At 42.8% G+C, this 21,753-nt stretch overlaps 1 protein-coding gene across 2 annotated transcripts in view; it reads right to left on the bottom strand.

Moving 5' to 3' along the window:
- The window catches only part of plod2 (procollagen-lysine, 2-oxoglutarate 5-dioxygenase 2), a 171,348-nt gene extending 151,262 nt beyond the window's left edge, over positions 1 to 20,086 (bottom strand). The window contains exon 1 of one of the 2 annotated variants that reach the window (XM_072572006.1): positions 19,934 to 20,086. In XM_072572006.1, the coding sequence (XP_072428107.1) occupies positions 19,934 to 20,039 (106 nt within the window). In that variant the 5' untranslated portion in view covers positions 20,040 to 20,086. The remainder of the gene's footprint in view (positions 1 to 19,933) is intronic. The other variant, XM_072572007.1, reaches the window with a different exon arrangement.
- Positions 20,087 to 21,753: the final 1,667 nt, after the last annotated feature.

The following is a 21,753-nucleotide window of genomic DNA, read 5'->3' on the forward strand; positions in this document are numbered from 1 at the left end:
TAACCTGCACACCTTTGGATTGTGGGAGGAAACCAGCACCCAGAGCAGACTGGGGGAGAATGTGCAAACTCCACACACAGATGGGCAATAAATGCTGGCCAGTGACACCATCATCCTGTGAATGAATGAAAAACAAGTTCAGAGAAAGTTTACCAGAACTGAGTGGGTTACTCTATGCTGAAAGAGTTGGACAGGTCAGGTTTGTATTCATTAAAGCTTACAGGAGTAAGATACAACTTGACTGAAACACAAAACCTTGACAGGGACATGTGGAGAAAGTGAAATCCTTGCTGTCTAAGTGCACGAGTCTTTGGAACCGTCTTTCTGAAAAGACGGTCAATGTAGAATCTTTGAACATAAGACATAAAACATAGGAGTGGAAGTAAGGCCATTCGGCCCATCGAGTCCACTCCGCCATTCAATTATGGCTGATGGGCATTTCAACTCCACTTACCCGCATTCTCCCCGTAGCCCTTAATTCCTTGTGACATCAAGAATTTATCAATTTCTGCCTTGAAGACATTTAGTGTCCCAGCCTCCACTGCACTCTGCGGCAATGAATTCCACAAGCCCACCACTCTCTGGCTGAAGAAATGTTTCCGTATTTCTGTTCTGAATTTGCCCTCTCTAATTCTAAGGCTGTGTCCACGGGTCCTAGTCTCCTCGCCTAACGGAAACAATTTCCTAGCGTCCACCCTCTCCAAGCCATGTATTATCTTGCAAGTTTCTATTAGATCTCCCCTTAATCTTCTAAACTCCAATGAATACAATCCCAGGATCCTCAGCCATTCCCCATACGTTAGACCTACCATTCCAGGGATCATCCATGTGAATCTCCGCTGGACACGCTCCAGTGCCAGTATGTCCTTCCTGAGGTGTGGGGACCAAAACTGGACACAGTACTCCAAATGGGGCCTAACCAGAGCTTTATAAAGTCTCAGTAGCACACCAGGTGCTTTTATATTCCAACCCTCTTGAGATAATTGACAACATTGCATTCGCTTTCTTAATCACGGACTCAACCTGCAACATTTTTCAGGCAGACTCTTTTTAAGCTAGGGGAGTGAATATCGATTTGAGGTTGCGATCAGATCAGCCATGATCTCATTGAATGTTGGAACAGGCTTGAGGAGCAGCTGACCAACTGCTGTTCTAGAGTATATGTTGATATATTACTTTTCATGATGAAATATTGACAGGGGTATTTTGGATTTGAAACCTTTTTTTTTAAGTAAAAGTATCACATTGATTAAAAATTGCTTTTCAAGTGGCACTGTTTGAAGCTACCAGTAAAAATATTTTAAAAGGACTCAAATATGCAAACTTCACTGTCAAAATAGTTTTACATTCTAGTCAATAATCTACAACATTCCTCAGTTCAAGTTGACGGATGCACTATTTATGGCTAAGAGAAAGTTACACCAAATTCCAATCATCACAGTGACATCTTTGTGTAATCAGGCCATTTCCTTCAGAGCCACGCCATTTCAAGAAAAAAAGACCCACTCGAGTAAAATTCGGAAATCCTTTATAACTTCCACAAAGTCTAATCACTTTTCCCTCTGACTGAACACTAACTGCATTCTGTGATCATGCACCAAGATTCTTCCAACTGAATAAAATGAGTTACTGTTTGGTAATTATATTATCAGGGCAGCATTTAGATTGTGCAAAGTCCTGCTAGACATGTGGGTTTTACAAAGCTATTTTCAACCCATTAATAAACTTGCTGACATTTGTTCAGGCTGGAAGCCAGGGAAAATCTGGTTAAAAACAAGACCTCCAACTTTGGATATTCCAGTACCCAAAAACCAGCCTTACTCAATGCTTCCTGGGTTTGTCTTTAAGTCATTTTGTAATAACTCTTTTGGAAGAGCAACTATTACTGTTACATGGATAGAAATGAAATAGTGACCCCATAGAATCCCTACAGTGCAGAAAGAGGACATTCAAATCTCTACCAATCAAGCTTATGATCAAAACATCGACTCTCCTGCTCCTTGGATACTGCCTGTCTGGCTGTGCTTTTCCAGCACCACACCTTTTGACTCCAAGACCATCCTATCCAGACTCAATCCCCTACCCTATTCCCGTAACCCCACACTTACCATAGCTAATCGACCTAGCCTGCACACGTACCTAGTCATCATGACAAATTAGTCTGGTCAATCCAGCCGATCCTGCACTTCTTCAGACAATGTGTGCCCAAGGGGTGGCATGGTGGCTCAGTGGTTAGCACTGCTGCCTCACAGCACCAGGGTCCCGGGTTCGATTCCAGCCTCGGGCAACTGTCTGTGTGGAGTTTGCACATTCTCCCCGTGTCTGCGTGGGTTTCCTCCGGGTGCTCCGGTTTCCTCGCACAGTCTAAAGATGTGCAGGTCAGGTGAATTGGCCATGCTAAATTGCCCATAGTGTTAGGTGCATTAATCAGAGGGAAATGGGTATGAGTGGATTGGTCTTTGGAGGGTCGGTGCAGACTGGTTGGGCCGAAGGGCCTGTTTCCACACTGTAGAGAATCTAAACTAATCTAATAACAAAAAAAATGACATGAGTTGACATCCTGTTTTCAAATGGGGCTGTGTTAGGGATAAATGTTGTTTAGGAGACTAAGTTCACATATCTCCGAACTGGTGTACATGACCTTTTACGAAATGTTCAAAACTGGAGTCTGACACTTGGCAATGGAAATGATAATAGATACACCAGTATCCCAGTTGTGGGTTATGGGAACCAAATTGAATACCACATGCAAGGAGTTAAATTGTTGCTGGCTTTGCTTTGGTAGTGCAGCACTCCAAAAGTACTGCATCACGTGTTAATGTACTAACATCAACAACAGCACCTCTTGTGAACAGATACCATTTCCTTTGGGCTCCGAAGGTAAATATATGTTTAAAAGAAGAATAAGTAATTCCATTATATTCCATTACAGATTTCCACCTCATTAGGTTGTGCACGGACTGGAGAGAACTACTCTCTATGAAAAGCCAAAGAATAATCCGGTTCATGCTTATTAAGCAAGACAAGTTTGAATTGCAAATATTCCAGCCTTCACTATTTGAACAATGAACCACCCAAAATTAATGTGCACACACTATGCCTTCTGACTTTCTGCCAGCCCTCTAGGATCCAAATTAAAACAGATCCCAGGACCAGAATGGAACTAATTATTGTCTCAAATCTCACAGTCACTTAACCTGTTGCTAAAAGGAGAATAACACTTTACGGCTGTAACTTTTCCAAACTTTGCTAACAAGGGCAATAAGGTACAACACCCCAAACAATCATAGGGACAATGGAAAGGCACTTGACTGAGCAGTACAGCCAAACAATTAGTCCCTCTTCTGCATTAGAGCATCAGGATGAAGGTAAGATTGCCACAGTTTCAGCAGATTACAGGCTGCACAATGCCTCAGGCGAAAGGAGAGGTTGAGAATGAGGGTCCTTCAGGTTTCACCTTAGCCAGTGCAGAAACTGAACCCACACTGCTGTCATCACCCTGCATCTCAAACCAGCTGTCCAGTTAACTGAGCTAACCAATCCCCATAATAGCAGTTACAACACCGCCAAAGTGGAAAAAGAACTTAGAGGATATTACCCCTGGAACGCACTGCATAATTTGCACTCCTCTGATGAATTTCAATTCACACTCTGCATCTCCTTAGTCTGGGATGGTGTATGGATTGGGAGATTGAGAGAAAATATTGCAAAAATAAATGGATTCCTTTGACTTAGTTTCTAACAGACTGAAATTGAAAGCATTGCACTTAACAATAGTTGAAAGATACGTATCTTTATCAAAATGACACTACAGGAGAGGAAATACTCTGGTCCACCAAGGTGAAGGCTTTGAAACTAAACAATTCTGGAGTAGAGTGGTGCTGGAAAAGCACTGCAGTTCATAAAGCAGTAAAATCGACGTTTCGGGCAAACGCCCTTCATTAGGAATACAGGCAGAGTGCCTGAAGGGTGGAAAGATAAATGAGAGGAGGGTGGGGTTGGGGAGAAAGTAGCATAGAGTTGAGTCTGTTTCAGGACATGGTTGAAGAGCTTCAGGGCAGAGGAAATGACCTGGGAGTTACAGTGGGAGAGGGACTCCCTGAGATTCTTGTAGAGAGAGGAGGAAAACTTCTTCAAGGCAGGCATCCTTGCGAGAGGATTCGCAGTAAGGTTAAAATCAACTAGGTAAAAACAATGACTGCAGATGCTGGAAACCAGAATTACCAAACTACAGCCGATGGAGATCTGAAACTAAAACTGAAGTTGCTGGAGAAGTTCATCAGGTCTGGAGGAAGTAAGCAGAGTTAATGTTTTGAGTCCAGTGACTCTTCATCAGACTCTGTTCTGATCAGTTTGATGAAGTCATCAGACTTGAAACGTTAACTTTGATTCCATTCCACAGATGCTGCCACAGACATGGAGTCAGAGTCACACTGCATGAAAACTTCAGTCCATGCTGAACATAATCCCAAACCAAACTAGTCCCACCTGCCTTCATTTGGCCCATATCACTCCAAATCTTTCTTATTCATGAACTTATCCAAATATCTTTTAAATGTTGTAACTGTACCTGTATCCACCACTGGCAGTTCATTCCACACATGAACCACACTCTGTGTAAAGAAGATGTCCCTTGGATCCTTTTCAAATGTTCTTCCTCCCACCTTAAAAATATGCCCTGTAGTTTTGAACTTTGAGCTAAAACCTTTGCAATTTAGCGTATCCATGCCCCTTATGATTCTAAAATCTCAATAAGGTCACCCCTCAGCCTCCTATGTTCCACTGGAAGAAGTCCCAGCCTTTCCAGCCTATTTTTATATCTTAAACCATTTCTGAACCCTCTCCAGTTTAATAATATCTTTCCTTCAGTACTCCAAAAGAGGCCTCACCAATGTCATGTATGACCTCAGCATGATGTCCCAACTTCTATACAGAAAAAGTCTGAGCAATGAAGGCAAACACCTTCTTTAACATCCTGCCTACACGTGAACACAAATTTCAAAGAATTATGGACCAGGAGTATTAAGGTAGATATATCCTCGGGTCCTGTTGGGATCTATCCCAGAATATTGAGGGAGGCAAGAGTAAAAAATTGCTTGAGCATTGACAGACATCTTTGTATCCTCTTTGGCCACAGGTGAGGTCCCAGAGGACTGGAGAATAGCCAGCGTTATCCTATTGTTTAAGAAAGATAGCAGGAATCATCCTGGAAATTACAGGCCTCAGTGTTTCATGTCGGTGGTATGGATATTATCAGAAAAGATTCTCAGGGAAGAGATCTATACAGATTTAGAAGCAAATGGACTTATTCACAATACATAGCATGGTTTTGTGCCTCACTAACTTCATAGTTTCACGCAGAGGGCGGTATGTGTATGGAATGAACTGCCAATTGCAACATGTAAAAGGCATTTGGATGGGCATATGAATAGGAAGAGCTTGGAGGGATATGGACCGGGTGCTGGCAGGTGAGACTGGATTGGGTTGGGATATCTGGTCGACATGGACGGGTTGGACCGAAGGGCCTGTTTCAGTGCCGTACATCTCTTTGATTCTATGAGGTGAAGAAGATGAGTGATGAGGGAAAAGCGGGTGATGTTCTCTACATGGACTTCAGTAAAGCCTTTGACAAGATCCCTCATGGCAGACTGGTACAAGAGGTGAAGTCACATGGTATCAGGAGTGAGCTGGCAAGATGGGTACAGAACAGGCTTAGTCATAGCAGACAGAGGGTAGAGGTGGACAGATGCTTTTCAGAATGGAGGGCTGTGACTAGTGGTGTTCTGCAGGGATCAGTGCTGGGACCTCTGCTGTTTGTGATCTTCATAAATGATTTGGAGGAACACGTGGCCGGTCTAATTAATAAGTTTGCAGGATTGTTGGAGTTGTAGATAGTGAGGAGGATTGTCAGAGAATACAGCATGATATAGATCAGTTGGAGGCATGGGCAGAAAAATGGCAGATGGAGTTTAATCTGGACAAATATGGGGTGATGCATTTTGGAAGGTCAAGTAAAGGTGGAAATTATACAGTGAGTGGCAGTAACCTTCAGAGTATTGATATGCAGAGGTATCTGGGTGTGCAGTTCCACAGATCACTGAAGTTGGCAGCACAGGGAGATAAGCTTGCACCATCATTGGAAGGGACATTGAGTATGAGGATAAATAAGTTGTGCTGCAGCTTTATAGAGCTTTAGTTAGGCCACAATTGGAATACTGCACAGGGTTCTGGTCCCCATACTACCAGAAGGATGTAGATGCATTGGAGAGGGTACAGAAAACGTTTACCAGGATGTTGCCTGGTATGGAGGATTTAAGCTATGAAGAAAGGCTGGATAGACTGGACTTGTTTTCACTGGAATGCAGGAGATTGATGGGTGACCTGATAGAAGTTCGTAAGATTGCGAATGGCATGGATTGAGTGAAAAGAACGATGCTTTCTCCCAAGGTGGAGGGGTCATTTACAAGGTTCACAAGTTCAAAGTGCAGGGGTGATGGTAAGTTTAAAAGAGATGTGCAAGGCAGGTTTTTCACACAAAGGGTGGTGAGTGCCTGGAATGTGCTGCCAATGGAGGTGGTGGAAGCAGACACAACAGCAGCATTGAAGACTCACCTGGACGAATACGTGAATAGAAAGGGAATAGAGGGATATGGATCCTATAAGTGAAGACAGTTTTAGTACGGAAGGGCAAAATGTGGCAGCGCAGACTTGGAGGGCCGAAGAGCCTGTTCCTGTGCTGGATTGTTCTTTGAACCCTTGGGTCTCCCCATTATACAACACTATCCAGGACCCTACCGGTAACTGTATGAGGACTGCCCTTGTTGTTTTACCACAATGCAATACCTCCTATTTTTTCCAAATTTATCTCCATCTGCCAATTCTCGGACCACTGACCCAATTGATTAAGATCTCTTTGTAATCTTGGATGACTTTCTTCACCATCAATTTTGGTGCCATCTGCAAACTTACTAACAATGTCTCAGATCTGTGGAATTCACTCACAGTTTCTGTTTTGTTAAAGGTTTTGAAAACATTGACTATTTTCTGAAACTCAGAGCAATTTGACAAATCAACTCAAGGATCAACACAACAGAAAGCTCTGTTTAAACACTCATGAATACCAAGTATTCAGCAATTGTATCAAACGTTTAAACAAATGTTTTACTTGTAATATAAATACACAAACCCAGTGTAAAGATTGGTCAGCCATAGAAGGGTCATGGCAAGTGAGCCAAGCAAATATCTTTTATTGTGGCTGGTTGGGGGGAGTGGAAAGAGAGAAGAAATACTTTGGAATACTGTGACCTCAGTTCCTTAGCACTGCGCACAGCATTTTCTATAATCACCAAGAATGTGAGTCAGGAGTTGGAGGTTTACAGCAGCTAAGGTATGGGAGAGCCTTGTTCTGGGGACACATACACTTTCACTTAACTCCTTTCACTGCTGAGGAACATACTGTCAATTTGTGCAAGAAGCAAAAATGGTATAAAGGATTTCATGATCTGCTGTCAGAGTCTATAGTATTTCCAAATCTGAGAAGAGGATTAATTAGACACCAGTTCAATATTCTTCCATACTGACATTTAAATCAAGATATTTTTGATCATTAAACATTCCTATGTTCAGGATGCTCTTGACCATGCTAAAAATACATCCATTACAGAGTCAGTTTTTCAAAAGGACACTGGAATTTAAATTGTCAAAGTCATAGAGTTCCTAAAGTGCAGATAGAGGTCATTCAGCTCATCAAGTTTGCATTGACCCTCTGAATAGCATCATTCCCTGTCCCCATCCCCTATAACTAATTCACTTTCCCTCTGTATTCCTGGATGCTGTAGGCAATTTAGCATGGCTAATACACCTTAACCAGCAAATCCTCGGGCTGTGGGAGGAAACCAGAGCACCCAGAGGAAACTCACGCAGACTTGGGGAGAATGTGCAAACTCCACACATAGTCACCCGAGGCTGGAATTGAACCCAACTCCCTGTCACTGTGAGACAGCGGTGCTAACCACTGAACCACCATGCTGCCCTCAGTTGCCAGAACAAATTCAGTCTTTTGTTTTAACAGCATCACTAAGCATGCTAGGAGTTCAAGTTCCATGCCAGACCATATGTCCATTGATAGTTACAGCATTAAAGGCCACCAGCTGTTTGCTATAGCAACCTAAAATTAAGCTCATGGAGACATAACTGTAGATACGCTTTAGCAGAGAAGATAATTTTATTCCCAAAACATTCTATCAACAGCATTCTGGACTTTCAAAACAATTACGTTTCTTCCTAATCTTCTCTACGGTAGTGAAAGCTTTCCCATTATCTCAACACATTTCTGACATTATTCTAACAAATCCAATCTATAGTGGCAAAACAAAAACAGAAATTGCTGCAGAAGCTCAGCAAGTCTGGCAGCATCTGTGAAGAGAGAAAGTAGAGTTAATTTTTCGGGTCCAGCATCTCTTCCACCAATTCCTGTGTTTTTTTTAAACCTCTGATTTTCATCATCCATTCTTTTCTTTTTCTATAAAGTGAAAACTTGTTTTTAGGATTAGGTCTCTAAGCTTTCAATCTGCACCATAATTAGTCCTAAAAACAGCTTCCATTTACAATGCACCATCTGATGCTTCACGGGACTGTTATCAAACAACCTTAAACCAAGAGCCATGTAAAAGATGTGTAAAAGATGTCCACATGCTTGGTCAAAGAGAAACATTTTTAAAAAGCCTGTGCCTAGCACTGTGCCACAAGGACCAGTGCTGGGTCCACAAATGTTCGTTATTTATATAAATTATTTGGATGCATATACTGGAGACGCTATCATGGTAAGGTCCTGCCAAACAAAGAGGCTTAGAGTACAGGTTAGTAGTTCCTTGAAAGTGGAACCGCAGGTAGACAGGATGGTGAGGGAGGTGTTTGATATGCTTCCTTTCACTGGTCAGAACAATGTTTATAGGAGTTGGGATGGCATGTTGAGCTATACAGGACATTAGTGAGGCCACTTTTGAGATACTTTAAGAATCTAGTCACCCTTCTACCGGAAAGAGGTTGCTAAACTTGAGAATGCGCAGAAAACATTTACAAGCATGTTCCCAGGACTTCAGGTTTGAGTTTTAAAGAGAGGCTGAGTAAGCTGGTTCCTTTTTTCCCCCTAGAGTGTCAGAGGCTGAGGGGTGACCTTATAGAGGTTTATAAGGAGAAGCATGGTTAGGGTGAATAGCCAAGATCTTTTCCCCAGAGTAGGGGACTCCAAAACTAGAGGACACAGGGTTAAGGTGAGAGGGGAAAGATTTAAAAGGGACCCAAGGGTATTTTTTTCTCGCAGATGGTGGTGTGTGCATGCCAGAAGTAGTGGTGCAGGTGGGTTCAATTTGAAAGACATCTGGTTGGGTACATGAATAGGAAGAGTTTAGAGGGATATGGGCCAAGTGTTGACAAATGGGACTAGATTGTCTGGTCGGTGTCGAAGAGTTGGACCGAAGGGTCTGTTTCCGTGGTGTATGACTCCATGATTCTACAACTCTATACGTGTTGTCAGTGCAAAGAGAAATACAATGCTGGAGAGATTTAGGGAGGGAACTCCAATGCATGAAGTTTGGACAACTAACAGTGCAGTCACCAACGATGGGGTGAAGGAAATCCAAAATGCACAAATGGTCAAAAAGGTAGGGGGAGACAAAAATTCACAAATATCTTAGGGAGAGTCCACAGATAGGGAAAGGAAAGATTAATGCTTAGCATATGATCCAGGTTAATTTGTGAACATAGATGCTGCCTGATCTGCTGTGCTTTTCCATCACCCCTCTAATCTTGACTCTGAGCTCCAGCATCTGCAGTTCTCACATTCACATAAAATATTCCAGGCACAATCAGAAGAACGGACGGTTTCCCGATATCCTGGCTGACATTTTTCTGTCAAAATCACTGAGAAAACTCCCATAGTGTCAAGTTAAAAATCACACAACACCAGGTTATAGTCCAACAGGTTTATTTGGAAGCACTAACTTTCAAAACACTGCTCCTTCATACTTTGTACATCCCAGTCTAACACCGGCACCTCCAAATCATAGTAACAAGGGTGTCATTTAATTAATGTTCACCAGCCCTTGCTGTGAACAAGTTGCCTAAAGTTAAAAATCTCACAACACCAGGTTATGATCCAACAGGTTTACTTGGAAATACAAGCTTTCGGAGCGCTGCTCCTTCATCAGGTAGCTAGCTCCAAAAGCTAGTGTTTCCAAACAAACCTGTTGGACTATAACCTGGTGTTGTGTGATTTTTAAATTTGCCCATCCCAGTCCAACACCATCACCTCCACAACAAGCTGGCTGTCAGTTGTTACACGATGCATCAAAAGCAATCTACTGGTTGTAAGACTCTTTGGATTCCCCTACAAGGACATGCTGAGGTCCTGTACAAACACAGATGTGTAAGAATTCCCTAAGGCAATGCAAGAAGAAAATAAAGTCAGCCGACATCTTTTATAAGTCACAAAGACACAGACACTTCAAACATGTGGAATTCAGTGGGAAAGTGACAAGCAGGATATGGCACATGAATGATATAGACAGTCCCAACTGTTTTCCCTGGAGTGTCGAGGCTGAGGGGTGACCATCTAGAGGTTGATTAAATCATGAGGGGCATAGATTGGTTAAATAGACAAGGTCTTCTTCCCCAGAGTATGGGAGTCCAGGACTAGAGGGTTTAGGTTTCAGGTAAGAGGGGAAAGATTTAAAAGCGAGCTGAGGGGCAACTTTTTCACACAGAGGGTGCTGCATGTACAGAATGAACTACCAGAGGAAGTGGTGGAGGCTGGTACAATTACAACATTTAAACGGCATCTGGATGGGTGTAAAAATAGGAAGGGTTTAGAGGAATATGGGCCAAATGCTGGCAAATGGGACTAGATTAATTTAGGATATCTGGTCAGCATCGATGAGATGGACTGAAGGGTCTGTTTCTGTGCTGTACATCTCTATAGCTCTATAGTATGGGTGTGAGGTGGGATTTTTTGTTTTAAATCCCCAAAGAATACTGGATTGAGTGAACAGTTTATAGACTCACGTGGTGAAAGGTGACTCGCAGTTTGGTGACAGCTGGATCAGTTTATGGATGAGCCAGAGATAATCTTGCACCAGGAATAAGATTCTCTCATACGAAAATCAACTTCAGCGTAGTTAGACTTTAGAGCTAATTCCAATCATCCAAGTGTCTGGGAAAGGAAATGATCAGATTGTTTTCCCAAATTGGGCTGGCATTTGGTATGATGTCACCTCGGTCAGCAAATTATCTGACTTAGGGCATCCTGGACATGAGCAAGATTATACTGCACTAAAATGCAGGAACCTTCTCTTTCTTTTATTCAATATAATGGGCAATGGAGCCAAAGCAAATCTAAAAGACAGTTTTCCTGGTCTTTATATCGAAGTCTACCAATTTGGAAACCTGCAATCATACACAAGTACTGTTGGGTAATCATGGGTTTGAGAGTCCAGGGAAATGAACATTGGCTTCTGTTCTTCAGATAGTGAATCGTTCATTTCTGCTTTGTAGACTACAATTCCAGTAAAATTCCTTCAGGTACCTCAAAAAAGATTGCTGCAGTTAGACTCTTCTCACAGCCAGAAATGGGGGATTTCAAGCACTCAGCAAAGATAGCAAAGGCTACATTTATGTAAAAATGTTGAGCTACTCCACACAGTCATACCCAACTTATCACCTTTACCTGTAAATATCATTCTTACTCTTTTCTCTGCTGTCGGTAATCAAAGGTAATGGCTCACTCACAAGAGGTGTATCTAAAGTCACAAAGGGCATTTAACATTTAAATCTTGAATTACCACAAAAAAAACACAATTATAGTGCTCAAAATTATTTACGACACATATTCTTGCTTACTTTTAACAGATTGAAACATACAAGATCCTGAAGACTTCATTGGCACAGTGGTCGGCTTCTTACCTCTGAGGTATGAGGCCTGGGTTCAAGTCCCATCACCTCCAGAGGTCATAGAGTCATAGAGATGTACAGCACGGAAACAGACCCTTCGGTCCAACTCATCCATGCCGACCAGATACCCCAACCCAATCTAGTCCCACCTGCCAGCACCCGGCCCATATCCCTCCAAACCCTTCCTATTCATAAACCCATCCAAATGCCTTTTAAATGTTGTAATTGTACCAGCCTCCACCACTTCCTCTAGCAGCTCATTCCATACACGCACCACATGAAAACATTGCCTTGTGTAATAATTTCCCTGCACTGGCTGATTAGAAGATTTCTGTAAAAGGTCCTGATGCATCCTAACAAGGTAGGCATGGAGAGATGTTCCCTAATAAGGCAGAATCTAGAACTAGGGGTCACTGTTTAAAAATAAGGGATCGCCCATTTGAATCAGAGATGAGGTAATGTTTGTTTTAGAGAGGGTCATGAGTTTTCCTGAAAAAGGCGGTCTGAGCAGAGTCTTTGAATATTTTTGAGGCAGAACTGGAGAGATCATTGGGAAGAAAAGAGGGAAAGATGGTCAGGGATTGGCATGACTGTGGATTTAAGGTTCAGATCAGATCAGCCATAAACTTAATAAGTGGCAGAACAGACCCATGTGGATGAATGGCCTGTGTTTAGAACATAGAACATAGAACAATACAGCACAGAACAGGCCCTTCGGCCCACGATGTTGTGCCGAACTTCTAACCGAGATTAAGCACCCATCCATGTACCTATCCAAATGCCGCTTAAAGGTCGCCAATGATTCTGACTCTACCACTCCCACGGGCAGCGCATTCCATGCCCCCACCACTCTCTGGGTAAAGAACCCACCCCTGACATCTCCCCTATACCTTCCACCCTTCACCTTAAATTTATGTCCCCTTGTAACACTCTGATGTACCCGGGGAAAAAGTTTCTGACTGTCTACTCTATCTATTCCTCTGATCATCTTATAAACCTCTATCAAGTCACCCCTCATCCTTCGCCGTTCCAACGAGAAAAGGCCGAGAACTCTCAACCTATCCTCCTACGACCTACTCTCCATTCCAGACAACATCCTGGTAAATCTTCTCTGCACCCTCTCCAAAGCTTCCACATCTTTCCTAAAGTAAGGCGACCAGAACTGCACACAGTACTCCAACTGTGGCCTAACCAAAGTCCTGTACAGCTGCAACATCACTTCACGACTCTTGAATTCAATCCCTCTGCTAATGAACGATAATACTCCATAGGCCTTCTTACAAACTCTATCCACCTGAGTGGCAACCTTCAAAGATCTATGTACATAGACCCCAAGATCCCTCTGTTCCTCCACCTGACTAAGAACCCTACCATTAACCCTGTATTCCGCATTCTTATTTGTTCTTCCAAAATGGACAACTTCACACTTGGCAGGGTTTAACTCCATCTGCCACTCCTCAGCCCAGCTCTGCATCATATCTAAGTCCCTCTGCAGCCGACAACAGCCCTCCTCACTGTCCACAACTCCACCTATCTTCGTATCATCTGCAAATTTACTGACCCACCCTTCGACTCCCTCATCGAAGTCATTAATAAAAATTACAAACAGCAGAGGACCCAGAACTGAACCCTGTGGAACTCCACTTGTAACTGGGCTCCAGGCTGAATATTTACCATGGTTTGTATGTCCATCCTTCCTAACAATTGCTATGACTGTTGTTTTAAATTATTTTTAAAAAAGTTTGTGGGTTTAAAAAATATATCAATATTCATAGAATCCTGAGAGTACAGAAGCAGGCCATTCAGTCCATCGAGTCCATACCACCCCCTCCAAACAGCATCCCATCCAATCGCTTCCTTTACCCTACTGATCTGCACATCTTTGGACTGAGAGAGGAAACCAGAGCACCTGGGGAAAGTCCATGCAGACACGGAAAGAATATGCAAACGCCACACAGACAATTGCCTGAGAGTGATATCAAGCCCAGGTCCCTGGCCCTGAAAAGCAGCAGTGCTAACCATTGAGCCACCATGCTGTTAACTTTGTGCATTGATCTCACTTCAGGTTTATAGTTTGCTGAATAAATGAAGACTTACTTTTCAAAATGCAACAGTGAAACAGTTAGACATGTCAAATTTAAGTTTCCCCGAATGGCATACCATCCAAAGTAACGTGGCTAACCCACATAAATGCTCCTTTTAAGAGTACCATGTAAATCTAGTGATAATAAGAGGTACTGTTTCTGGAAGGTTTTTTGCAATGACAAAGGAATAATACATCTACCTAATGTAAAACTGTAATGTAACCGCAGTCACTGCTTCAACTTGTTACCCAGTTGTCTGCCACAAGATTTTGTTTCCTGTCTTCATGCTTCTACAGTGATGTCATCTGACTCACCTCACACCCCCATCTATATTTTAGCGCAGACACATCTGGTAGACTTCACATCTGAATCCCATAAATCGGTAAAACACAAGAGCTGTGACCTCATTTGTCCTGACTGCATTACATGAAACAAATGAGTGGGCTTTCCCCACTTTCTATTCACTGCACAGCGACACATGTTGTATTGGACTATGTTATGTTTTGTTTAGCTCTGTTAACTGCAAGAGAGAGAGTCTGGAATAAAACTCTGCTTCTTTTATGACCTGATTTCCATTAACAGCTCCATCAGTGTTAAATGTGGATTGTGGATTAAATTACACATCAGCTGCACTTTTGTGAACAACATTCCTAGACTTGTTACTGTTTTGCTTCAGTAGGAACGAGGTTGAACTGAGGAACCGAATTACAGGTAATAAACAAACCAGCAACTGACAGTGCATTACTGACTGGCACACAAGATGGAAAGTGTTGTCTACTGGTCATCATTACTCCCATCTTCCTACCCTCTCTGCCAAAACCCCAGACTGCACTCCTCCTTGAATAAAGTCAACACGTATACTTTGGGCCTCTGCTGACATTCTCTGAAGTATCTGCCAAAATCCCACGCGTCTTGTTTGCAATCTAAATTGTCTCCCAATTCCACAACTCAAATTTAAAATCCTGATGTTTAATTCCAGTCATGGTCATCTCCCTCCAGTCTGACAGTTCCCAAAACTCTCCACTCCAACTCCTGCTTCTCTTGGAAGAGAACGCACCATTAGTAGCTAGGATATCAGCTAGGGGAAATGCAGCTTGTGGAGTTCTCTTTCTACATCTCTAAGGCCACAGGAAATAGGAACAGGAGTAGGCCACTCGCCTCCTTGAGTCTGCTCTGCCATTCAACATTCTTCACATTCACTTTCCTGCCCTTTCCCTGAAGCCCTCGATTCCCCGATTGATCAAGACTCAACGCCTACCCATTCTCTCCTCCTTTCACAAATCTTCACAGTATCCCGACAGTGTGGAAACAGAATTAAAAATCACAAAATATGAAGTTTATAGACCAACAGGTTTATTTGGAAGCACTAGCGTTTGGAGCGCTGCTCCTTCATCAGGACAACCACCTGACTACCAATGCGGAAACACACCATTAGGCCCATCAAGTCCACACCAACCCTCCGAAGAGTAACCCACCAAGACCCATTCCCTTACCCTATCACTCTACAGTTCACCTGACTCAGGCACCTAACCTACACACCTATGAACACTATGGGCAATTTAGCATTGCCAATTCACCTAATTCCCACATCTTTGGACAAGCCTTTGATAAGCTTTATATCACCCTGAATAATTTACCCCACTTGAATGCAATTGCCACTACCCTCCAGGCTATAAGCCCAGGGAAATTTTTTTTTAAATCCGCTTGTGGGACGAGGGCAGCACTGGCCAGTCCAACATTAATCACTTATCTCTAGCTGCCCTCAAGAATGTGGTGGTGAGTTGCTTTCTTGAACTGCTACAGTGGACATCCTATATTAGATCCACAATATTGTTAGGGAGTGAGTTCCAGGATTTTAGCTCAGTGGTAATAAAGGGGTAATGGTATATTTCTAAATCAGGAAGCGGGTGGCTTAGAGGGGAACATGTCGGCGTGGTATTCCCATGTACCTGTTGCTGTCTCTGTTTTTCACTGTATCAGTTGTATTTGGTAGAAATGACAAATAAAAGTTACTCTCTCTCTCTCTTTTCCTTCTCTGTGGTAGAGGTTGCAGATGTGGAAGATGCTGCTCGAGGTCCCTTTGTAAACTGCTGACATAGATCTTGTAGATGGTACACACGGTTGCCTTTTTGCATTGATAATGAAGAGAGTGAATACTGCAAGTGGTTAATTAGGCGCCGATCAAATAAGCATTTTTGTGCAGAATGGTGTTGAGTGTCTCCAGTGTTGGTGGAGTTGCACTCATCCAAGCAAGTTGTAGGGTGTTCCATCCTACTCCTGATTTGTGTCTAAAAGATGGCGAACAGGTACTAAAGACAGGAGGTGAGTTACTAGCTACAAAAGTGCTCACATCTTGTAGCCATAGTATTTAAATGGCTGGTCAATTTCAGTTTCTGATCAATGGTAATCCCCAGGATGTTGATAGCAATGCTAATGTCACTGAATGTCAACGGGATGTGGCAGGATTCCTTCTTATTGGAGATGGTCATTTCCTAACACTTGTGTCAGACAAATGTTGCTTGCAGCTCATCAATCCAGGCCTGGATGCTATACCAGGTCTTGTTGCGTGTGGACAGGGACTGCTTCAGTATCTGAGAAATTACGAACAGTGCAGAACATGGTGATATCTGTTGTTGTTTACACAATTTCCGATCTTAAGGTGAAAAGGAATGTCATTGATGGAGCATCTGGAGATTTTAGGAATCAGACATACCCTGATGTACTGATTGTGGTTAGAACTTGGTTTAATAATGCCAAGGTCATTAGTTCAATCTCCACCTGGTCAATCCTATTGACTTCCAACCAAGAATTCAATACCACCCCAATGAGCTGAGGCTCATGTAGTTCAGTGGTATCATCCTTACCTCTGAAACAAGGGCTAGATGGCTCAAGATAGACGACAAGGATTCCGATATAGAACTTTAAACATTAAATCTGTTTCTCTCTCCACAGATGAGTCCTGACCTGTGGAGTATCGCCAGCACCCTCAGTTCTTTATACATGAAAGATACGGACGTTGGTTTGCAAGTATAAACATAAATATATCCATCCTGTTATCCTGGACTAAATATAAAATCGTAACAATGTTCAAACTCTCAGCTATTTATACAGCTTGCCTAAATAGCAAATTACTGCTTTGAAGCAGAACAAAAACAAGACACTGCACTCTTTAGTGTCCATCCTGAACAGTGGAACATTATGGCGAAAGTGAGGACTGCAGATGCTGGAGATCAGAGTCTAGAACAGAGTGGTGCTGGAAAAGCACAGCAGGTCAGGCAGCATCCGAGGAGCAGGGAAATCAACATTTCGGGCAAAAGCCCTTCATCAGGAATGGTGAATTCCTGATGAAGGGCTTTTGCCCGAAACGTCGACTTTCCTGCTCCTCGGATGCTGCCTGACCTGCTGTGCTTTTCCAGCACCACTCTGATCTAGTGGAACATTGTGGACAACTCAACCAGACCAAAAACAAGACTTGAACTTAAGAAGACATGAAGAAAGCTCTGAAGACAAGAGTAGGATTTATTAGATGATGAGTACAAGAGAAAAACAGGACACTTTCCTTCTGGTTCCACACCACTTGCTCTTCAGCTGCTGATGGTAACCTTTTCCTCATCAACCCTTCTAATGAATATCTGCACAAAACCCCTTCATCAGCATCCATATCCCTGTCTCTTCACCCCTTCCTTCAGCTTTCAGATACTCATTACATTCCAATTCACAGATAACCATCAAACAAAATTTCAAAAATTCTACTTGTATGCCCTTGCTTTTTATTTGTTCATAGAATCGCCAAATCTGCCCTTGAACTGAGTGGCTTACTTCACCATTTCAGAGGGCTGGTAAGAGTCAATCACATTACTGTGGGTCTGAGTTGAAATGTGGGTCAAACCAGGTCAAGGTGGCAGATTTCCTTGCTGGAATAACTGCACAGAGGTTGGTATTCTGTCACCAATCACCCTTCATTTACATGTGCACAGTACATGGACCCTGACCAGCCAGCTCAGAGCCCGGCCCTACAGTTAGGATAACTTCTGACACTCCTGTTTATACCTGTCAACCAGGGGTCCCTGGCTGGCCCAAGTTAGCAGCCCCAAATAAGGATCTCAGTGAATGTGACCCACTCTGCCCTTGTTCCAATCATACACTTCCCTTAAAGGACATTAATGAATCAGATGGGTTTTTATAGCAATCGACAAGTGGTTACCTCATCACAACCAAATTAGCTTTAATTCCATATTTTTGTGGAATTCAGTGGGATTCAAATTAATGTCCCCAGAACATTAGTCTTGGGTGCTGGATTAATAGTCTGGTGACATTACACCACCAACTCCCTATTGTACTGTACACAAATCACCTATGATATTTGTCTTAATTAAAACTAACTACAGTTTCAAATATACCATTAGTCACAATGAAATTCTATTACATATACTTAAAGAGACTTAAGCTCTTGCTAAAAGAGCAGAAAGCATTGTTTTATTGGTACAATTAAAGACAGCAAAAGGTTTTCAAAATAGATTTAAAATAAATATTTGACAATTAAGAGCGTAATTGTATGCTGCTTTGCCGGGTGACTGCTCAAACAGCTGAATGGAGGATATAAAAGGCCCATATAAAAGTTTTATTTATTCATATCAATAAAAGCAAATTATGCTTGAAATCACTTACAACAATGACATATTGTAGATAGAGGGTCAAAAGCAACCACTAAATCTGTGACTGTAATGCATTTTCACAGCGTAAAAAAAAAGACGTGAGGACAACTACAAAAGCAACAGAAGAGTGCACTTTTGTTCATCATCTATCCCAAGGCAATGGGTCAAATATATGCAAGAAATGGTGGACATAAATCCACCTCCTATTATCCATCAAATAAATACATCACTTTGGATAAGGAAGGTATCACATCCATTTCGGTTTCAGGGTGCTGGATGATGTACTACAGATCTTTTAAAGTCATGGTGGTGAAAGCAATTGAAAAGACTAGGTTACAAGTAACAGTTTAGGTAATGTTCTAAAATATACACACAATGTAAACACAACGACGACATTTTTACCCAAGCAAACAACTGCAAAGGACATCCTTGGGAGGTTTGAGATTGCCAGTCGAAGGATTACATTTAAGTCAACAAGTTGGCTGGGCACATTTAAAGATGCGTTTTTCACAAAACAGGAAAACTTGCTAGACTGATATTACAGTAAATAAACTACGAGCATAGTTTGTATAGATGATACACAAACGAACATTTACAGATTCCCCTAAAATCATTTACGTGGATGAACTACATGCTGGTCTGCACGCAGACAGCGCTAATGATCATGAGGAAGCCAGGACAGTTATTTGGGTCCAAACAAAACAGACACTCTTGATGAGGATTAATGAGCAGTGCAGATTTTGCCACTGCCCACAAGAAACATTTGTTTCAGGTATGTCAGAGGGATTTCCAGTACAGCGTTACTTGACCCCCAGCAGTGAGAAAGCCGAGTCTTTAAATGAACAATTTTATTTTCTGATTTTCAACAGATGGACAGTAACTGAAGTTAGTGAAGAACAGAAGGGAGTGGAACCCCTTTAACGAATCAAAATAAAACTTTGGCAATAACAGCTACATTTAAACTTCGTACTGACAAGAGAAGCTAATAAATAACACTGCAATCAAAACTTTTAAAACTCTCAAATCAATTTTGGCAATGAAAACTTCAGAAAATTAGAATTAATACTATGACTTAAGGAAATTAATAATTTATTGTGGAGCATTACTTATATAAAGAAAAATCCTTGCATAGAGAAATTAAGTAACTCCAATACACAGGAACATTTCAACTTTAGAGAGGAGGGCGGAAGAACCAAAAAGAGAAAGTTTTTAGTCTTGCCTTTTACCGAGCAAGAGAGTGTAGCTCACCGTTAGGAATGGGCTGCTGCTCTGAGGCTGAGGAGATGAGGAGAGTCAGGCTGGCCAGGAGCAACAGCACAGTGGGCAAAGAGACAGGAAAGCGCCGCACTGCCATCTCCACCAGCTCCAGCGACTCAGTGACCTCCCGAGGGCGAGACCCGCGGCTCAGCCCGAGCGGCGCGCGCTCTCGCGAGAGGCCACGGGCACGCGCGCCCGTCCCCACCCCCCACAGAGAGAGAGAGAGACCGAAACGGAGAGAAGTAAGTTTCCCGGGACGCGAGAAGTTTGTGTAACTGCCAGTGTCAATGCTCCAGGGTCTTCGCAGGACCATGAGGGAGGGGAAGGGGTGTGACAGTGACTGGAGAGGTCCATCTCCTCAACTGGCCACACAGCCCTCCCCCCGCCCCAACACATACATATATATACACACACACTCTTACAGACACACAAAATCTCTCTCTCAGAGACATACACAGACACACTCAATCCCTCTCACACAGACACACAATCTCTCTCTCACACAGACACACTCAATCTCTCACAGATTTACACACAGACACTCAATCTCTCGCACACAGACTTACACACAGACACACTCAATCCCTCTCTCACACACATACACAGACACACTCAATCTCTCAGATTCATACACACAGACATACACAGATTTACACACATACAGACAGACACACTCAATCTCTCTCTGACAGACATACACAGACACACTCAATCCCTCTCTCACACAGACATACACAGACACACTCAATCTCTCAGATACATACACAGACACAATCTTTCTCTCACAGACATACACAGACACACTCAATCCCTCTCTTGCACAGACATACACAGACACACTCATTCACTCTCTCAGACATACACACAGACACATTCAATCTCTCTCTCACAGACATACAGAGGCACAAACTCTCTCTCACACAGACACACTCAATCTCTCTCTCACACAGACATACACAAGGACACACTCAATCTCTCTCTCACACAGACACACTCCATCTCTCTCTCACAGACTTACGCACAGACACTCAATCTCTCACACACAGATGTACACACAGACACACTCAATCCCTCTCTCAGAGACAACCACATAGACACACTCAATTTCTCTCTCACACAGACATAAACATAGACACACTCAATCTCTCTCCAACAGACAGACACACAGACACACTCAATCCCTCTCCCACACAGACATACACACAGACACACTCAATCCCTCTCCCACACAGACATACACACAGACATACTCTATCCCTCTCTCACACAGACATACACTTTGACACACTCAATCTCTCTCTCACAGACAGACACACACAATCTCTCTCTCACAGACATACACAGATACAGTCAATCACTCTCTCACACAGACATACGCACAGACACACTCAATCCCTCTCCCACACAGACAATCACACAGACACACTCAATCTCTCTCACACACTGACATACACGCACAAAAACTCAATCCCACTCTCACAGACACACACAGACACACTCAATCTCTCTCTCACACAGACACACACAGGCACACTCAATCACTCTCCCACAGACATACACAGACACACTCAATCCCTCTCTCACACAGACACACACAGACCCACTCAATCACTCTCTCAGACGTACACACAGACATGCTCAATCTCTCTCTCATACAGACACACTCCATCTCTCTCTCACAGACTTACACACAGACACTCAATCTCTCGCACTCAGACTTACACACAGACACACTCAATCTCTCTCTCAGAGACAGACACACTCAATCCCTCTCTCACATAGATATACGCACAGACTCACTCATTCTCTCT

This window comes from Chiloscyllium punctatum, chromosome 6 (assembly GCF_047496795.1).
Source record: "Chiloscyllium punctatum isolate Juve2018m chromosome 6, sChiPun1.3, whole genome shotgun sequence".
Classification (NCBI taxonomy): domain Eukaryota; kingdom Metazoa; phylum Chordata; class Chondrichthyes; order Orectolobiformes; family Hemiscylliidae; genus Chiloscyllium; species Chiloscyllium punctatum.